We start from the raw sequence: 6,579 nt of genomic DNA, 5'->3' as shown, positions 1-6,579 counted from the left end.
ATGCGAGTGTTATCTTGAAGGTCTGTAATCTCAAGCTATATCAACAATGGGATCTTCCTCTCTAGTCCGTCGATGTTTTCCCAAGTACAAGAGTTTTATCACGTCATAACTTAGTCTTCATTGTACTTTCTTCTCAGTTTAATTCGGCACTCTTCCAAACAGGTATACGTGGAATCCCACTTACTATAAAAATTGAATCCATGACCTCTTAATCCGTATTGAGAACGAGTACCATTATAACGTGGTAAGCTCGTCCTCAACTTTTTCTCTCCTTTCTATTTTTATGTTTCCTAGTATTGAGTTAGGTAGAAAATCAATTTTCCCTTTCTTTTTTTTTTCTTTTTATTCTATTTTGAGCTTATTCACGGGTCCTTGATTCTCACCTTTATTCTACATGGCAATCTGTCCCCACAACCACCCTTCTCACCCCCACTCACCTGGTCCCTAAAAACCAAAAACACCCACCCATTTTCCTCCCCAACACCACACTCACTGTTCCAAATTTTTGTCCCTAAGCTGCCCACAAGAGAACACAAAACCATGCTTTCCTCTTCTTCTTCTTCTCTACCAGCTTCTTTTGCCTCTAACCTCTTCTTCGGTTGCCTCCTCACCTTTAATGTCATCATCCTCACCTCGCATTTCCCGACCGGGCTCTCGAAGCCAGGCACCAACACCACACAACAGCGTCACAGACAGTTGTCGTATGGTTACTACGCGAGGACGTGCCCTCAGGTGGAGCAGTTGGTGGCTTCCGTGACGAACCAACAGTACAAGAATGCTCCTGTCTCCGGCCCCGCCACCATTCGCCTCTTCTTCCATGACTGCTTCGTCGAAGTATATATCATGCACCTCCTTAACGTCTCCTTTGAAATTTATATCGAGCCTATTTCCATGCTAGATATGTCAAATGATGATATATTAGCGGGGTGTATGTCACTTCTAGTAGATCTCGACCGAGGCTTGTCTCGTGACCAAGTTTTGGATGATTGCATATGAGAAATGCATTGGTATACACTCCTGAGTTAGAACCACTATTGTAATGACTATTATTCAATGGATTTTCGTCGAATTTAAATTTCAGTCGGAATTCCACATCACTTCTGAGGGGAACGTCGTATGATCAATGATCATCTTATTTATTTATATACTTATTGGCAAAATTGTTAATAGGGGTGTGATGGATCAGTACTGATAGCCACAAAGCAAGGGAGCAAGGAATTGGCAGAAAGGGATGCAGTGGACAACAAGGACCTGAGGGCTGAGGGATTCGAGACCGTAACAAAGGCCAAGGCATTGGTGGAGAGCAAATGCCCCGGGGTCGTCTCTTGTGCTGATATTCTCGCCATCGCTGCTCGAGATTTCGTCCACCTGGTAAGCCCTTAAATTCGCTCATAATTAATTTAACATTCGGGCTTGATCTAGCTGTATAAGAGCACTTAGACCGGACAGAGGGACAGATTCACAGGTATATATCCAGTTGACTGTGCTTTCTCTGATGCCTTGACCACTAAAATAATCAATTGTTAAGAATCTTGAGATCACCCTCGAAGAAATCACCCGGCTTAAACCTTATGAAAACTCCTATCTGTTAGTTTTTCTTTTAATTACCATATATTCTCAATTAAGTACGATCTTTCTTCTTGTTGTAAGCCTAACACCATCACCTTTTGGAAGATTTATTAATGATAAGAATTTCTTCGTTTCCACTATGTGATTGACACATGCAATCAATTAAATAAACATTATCTTGTCCACCAAAAAACGAACAAAAAAAAAAGTCTTCAACAAAAGAAATATGGTGAGGTTTGCCTTAGAATCGCAAGGTCTTTCAATGAAAATTCTCGCGTCCATTTTTTTTTCTTTTACTAGGCTAATAAACACTTCTTCTAACCTAAAATAAATATTGTAATTTCATAAATTAGCAATAAAAATTTCTCATCATATTGCGTGTGGAAAAGGGAACCCAGCTTTTAATCAGGTCCTCTCATGGACATGACAATCTGGTCGATCCATTGGATAGCCCCCGCCATGCAATTTTATGTACTCATACGCAGGGTCCCCTCATGTCGAATCAAAAAATTAGAATAAGTAATTTTTGTTCTCTTATTACGTCAAATCAAAATATACTTTACAATCTGTCCATATGTTACAAAATATTAAACTAAAGTAAATGGATAGAAAATTCCACTATTGCGGAAAAAAGAGTTTTTTTTTTATGAATAAGTGGTGGGAACGGTGATAGCAACCTTGTCATCCTGTTTCGTAATGTTCGAATCCTCATGTTCAACCGCGAATATATAAGATGAATTGAACCACTAGTGAAAATATTGACTCCGTCAGTATATATAACACTACTAAAAGTCTAGTATAGTTAACAGAAGTCGATGTCTCCTAAACCTGAGTGAAAAATACACTTCTAACAAATGTTTATGATACAAATGCATAGCGGAAGAATGAGTTTTACTATAGTGGTATAAGACGCTGACTCGAAATCAAGAGGTTATAAGCTCGATTGTCACTAGTAAAATTTATGTTTTATTTATTTCGCTTTATTTCTCATACTTATATACTTGTATTAATACATGAGCCTCATTTATAGCCGAAAATTCCACTGCCAGTGTCGAATTTGAAGTAACGAGTGCAGAGCTACTCTACACCATCTGGGCCTCTATTTTCTTTGTATATTTCTTCGTTTGCAAGTAGCAATTTGTATATTTGTATTAATTATAAACAATTGGGTTATAAAAATGAACAGAATCTTACTTACTTTTTCACTTTTCCTCCACCAATTGGACAAAATGTTATTTATTACCCAAACTTTCTGTCGTTTTTGCCCGATGATTGGTTTTCAACAGCGAAGACTATGTACTTAAGCTTGTCATGGTCTTGGTGGTTGTCAGTCCCTTGGGAATCCAATCTAGTAAAACCAACACCATTCAAATATCAATAGCCCATTCGTACAAGAGAAATAAAATTAGATACAAAAAATTGAAATTTCTCGAAGGCACATGTCATTTTCTAAGATTTATCATGTGCGAATGCATGCAACACAAATTTTATTCGATGTGAGTGGTTCAATTCATTTGTTACATACAAATAACTGCTTGTGCTTTTGCAGACCGGGGGACCATACTACCAGGTGAAGAAGGGAAGGTGGGACGGCAAAATATCAGCTGCCTCGAGAGTGCCACCTAATCTGCCACGAGCAAACTCGACTGTGAATGAGCTCCTCAAGCTCTTCAACTCCAAGGGTCTGAAGCTGCAAGACTTGGTGGTGTTATCTGGTGCACACACAATCGGGTTCGCCCACTGCAAACACTTCCTCGGTCGCCTCTATGACTACAAGGGGTCGAAGGGCCCTGACCCTTCCATCGATTCTAGGCTCTTGAAGGCCTTGAGGATGTCTTGCCCCCATTATGGGGGGAACGCGGACATTGTTGCGCCATTCGACGTGACGACCCCGTTCGGGTTTGACCATGCCTATTATGGGAACTTGGAGGCTAAGCTGGGCCTGTTGTCGTCGGACCAGGCCCTGTTTATGGATCCTAGGACCCGGCCCATTGTGCAGGAAATGGGAAAGGAGAAGGACAGGTTCTTCCAAGCTTTTGCGGTGGCTATGGAGAAGATGGGTGCAATTGGGGTGAAGAGGGGGAGAAAGCATGGGGAGAAGAGGAGAGACTGCACCGTGCATATGTAACTTTTTCAGGTCTTCTCCGTGCAGATTCGACGGGCTGTAACAAGGACCGAAGCTGACCAAAAGATGTGCGACATTAGTGAGGTCTAAAGGTGGAATTCGGATGATCTAATCATCGTTGATGATTCATCTCGATAACTTTGTGTACAATATCGGGCAACTGCGTGGGAGTTAGCGAGTGTCCCAAACTTTTTTTTCTTTTTGTTTTGGGAGAGTGGCTACGGCTGCTTCTTTTTCTTCTTTCTAACCTCCCCCTTTTGGCCCCCTTGCCTTCATGTTTTGAAAATGGTTTTGGGGTACATTGTGTGCAGATAAGATGAGGCTCGAATGTTTGAAGAGTATTTGTGAGAAACAATATTTCCAAAGTATCTTTCGTTCAATAAAAATTTCAATTTTTTTTATTATGAATCATCTGTGTTTATATATATAAAGTTGTATCACATGCAATAAATGGGATTAGAAAAGTAAATGTCAATATTATATAGGACCACAAATGTAAATGTCTAAATAAAATTTATGGTTAAAATATAATTTATAGGAAAAATAAGTAACATATAATAAAAGAGAATTGGTACGTTTGATATGCATTAAATATTTTGGTGGTGCTAATTAATCAATGGTAAATTTATTTTCAAGCAAATGCTTTAGATAAAAGCTCCAATAACTTTTCTACCATGATAATAATTAAAAATATTTTTAGATAAATTTCTTAAATAATCTTAATTGTATATATATATATATATATAACATCGATAATATACTAATGAAGAAGTATTTGTACTATATTTAAATATTTCATTTTCTATGATTTAAAATATGAGAAAAAATATTTTCATGTTTTTATACAACATGAGAATCTTTAGTATGAGATTTATAAAAAAGATACAACTTGCTTATGAAAACATATTTGATGTAAACTGAAAATACAAATATTCATAAAAGAAATCACTTGCTAAAAGAATTAATTATATTTTTCTCATAGTCGCATATTTCATTCATTATTTTAGTTCCCAAAATACAATTATATCATTACATAAAATCTTTCAATTAGAATTTGTTAATTTTGATAATATTTTAACACAAATTTGACCAAAATAATCACCATCAAATTCCCATACATCGGACGGGAAAAAAGATAGTATAAATAAGTAAAGGAGAATTGGATCATTTAATTATGTGAATTAAAAGAGACGATGAAATTGTAAATTAATTTTAATATATGGATAGACATATATAATATATAACTAATTATACAGTTCCAAAAATATATAATAAATAATTATCATACCTAGAAGTTATATAGATATTATAATTAGAATGGAAATAGAATAAAATATTATAATTAGTATTGATGATCCAAAGAGTAATAATAAATAATTTTCAAAGTTTATGACTAATACAAAGTTATATGTTTTAATATCAAAATACAACACTTTACTAAATAAAAATGCAAAAGTTTGTGAACCAACTTACTTAAAAAATTACTCCTACATAATGAAATAGAAATTGTAAAAATAGAATAACATTTTTATTGGGTTTGAGCTTTGAAGTATTAGATATTCTTATAATTATTTTTAAATTATTTTATGTTTTATACATATAAATGTTAATAGGATAATGAAAAATAAAAATATAAAACAATCAAATGATTAAGTTAAGATATTACTTAAAAAATATTGTTAGGTTTAGTAGTCAAAAATAAAATATGTATATCGCACGGGCCATTTAACTAGTTTCATAAATAATAAAACTAAAATTAATTAATTTTTATAAAATATAATATTCATTATTTATATGATACATTCAATTGCATGCCTATTAAATAGACCAATTCTACTGTATTTATTTGTTTATAAAAATTTCAATATTTTTTTGCCATGAATCATTTCATAGATAATAAAACTAAAATTAATTTAACATTTTGAGAAAAACAATATTAATTATTTATATTAATAGATTCAATACATGCCTAATAAATATACCAATTCTACTTTACATTATGTAATACTATAGATTTCACTAGTATTTTTGTCATGTGCATTGCATAGGTTCATTTTCGTATATCTCTATATCTATTGTTATTGTAATTATTTACATATTGAAACATCAATTTTCTTATTAAAAATAATAATATTCAGTAATTTCTTTTGTTATAAATTAGAGTGAGTTAATTATTTTAATAATCAATTAAAACTAATTATTTCGATTAATACATGTCATCATATTTTTAAATTAATTTTTTATATAGATATGTCATATGTAATAAGTTTTATAATTAGGATAAAAAATTATTTGATCCTTTTTTTAAAACATAATTTAGGAGATCCTTATTTTTATTTTTATTTTATTTTATTGGCTTAAGTTCAAGCACTATGTCATAATTTTTTTCTTTTATAGAATCATAATTTTTTAAATTCTATGCATAATCAATAAATCTCTTTGTAATGTTTATATTATTTGGATTGTATATATATATGTTCGTTTTAATTTACACACATATATATTTCATTTCTTATAACAATTAGTTTTATTTTGATAAAATATATATACTTCTTAACACGATAAGACATTTTCAATGTTACTTTTAAGTTTAACATGATAATCAATTATATACTTAAACTAACTTTGAATAGTTCGATAATTAAAACTTAATGGTTTCAATTTTCTGTACATTATGTATTTATGTTCGTATATTATATATTTACACAAACTTAGTCACACATTTTTTAAATATGAAATTTTATGACATCCTTATTTCAAATATTTAATTTTTATCTTTAAGATTATATTGAGTTCATATATTATAAATTATATGAAACATATGAATTATTTTCAATCATCTCTCTTAATATATATATATATATATATATATAAGTTGTATCCCC

At 32.4% G+C, this 6,579-nt stretch overlaps 1 protein-coding gene across 1 annotated transcript; it reads left to right on the top strand.

The window, feature by feature from the left end:
• The first annotated feature begins 362 nt into the window (after positions 1–362).
• Positions 363–4,062, top strand: LOC116203083 (peroxidase 19). The gene is made up of 3 exons (XM_031534748.1): positions 363–834; positions 1,171–1,371; positions 3,119–4,062. Exons 1-3 carry the CDS (start codon positions 541–543, stop codon positions 3,695–3,697), a joined length of 1,074 nt encoding a protein of 357 aa, XP_031390608.1. The 5' UTR covers positions 363–540; the 3' UTR covers positions 3,698–4,062.
• Positions 4,063–6,579: the final 2,517 nt, after the last annotated feature.

Source organism: Punica granatum, chromosome 4, assembly GCF_007655135.1.
Source record: "Punica granatum isolate Tunisia-2019 chromosome 4, ASM765513v2, whole genome shotgun sequence".
Taxonomy (NCBI): Eukaryota; Viridiplantae; Streptophyta; class Magnoliopsida; order Myrtales; family Lythraceae; genus Punica; species Punica granatum.
The sequence above is the reverse complement of the archived record's forward strand: the minus strand, read 5'-3'. Positions and strand labels throughout refer to the sequence as shown.

What these genes read in the sequence shown, in the direction of transcription:
- LOC116203083 (XM_031534748.1), top strand. Translation starts at nt 541, where the DNA reads ATGCTTTCCTCTTCTTCTTCTTCTCTACCAGCTTCTTTTGCCTCTAAC. An exon ending in TCCATGACTGCTTCGTCGAA is followed by an intron (nt 835 to 1,170) that starts GTATATATCATG and finishes AATTGTTAATAG; the next exon opens with GGGTGTGATGGATCAGTACT. An exon ending in CTCGAGATTTCGTCCACCTG is followed by an intron (nt 1,372 to 3,118) that starts GTAAGCCCTTAA and finishes GTGCTTTTGCAG; the next exon opens with ACCGGGGGACCATACTACCA.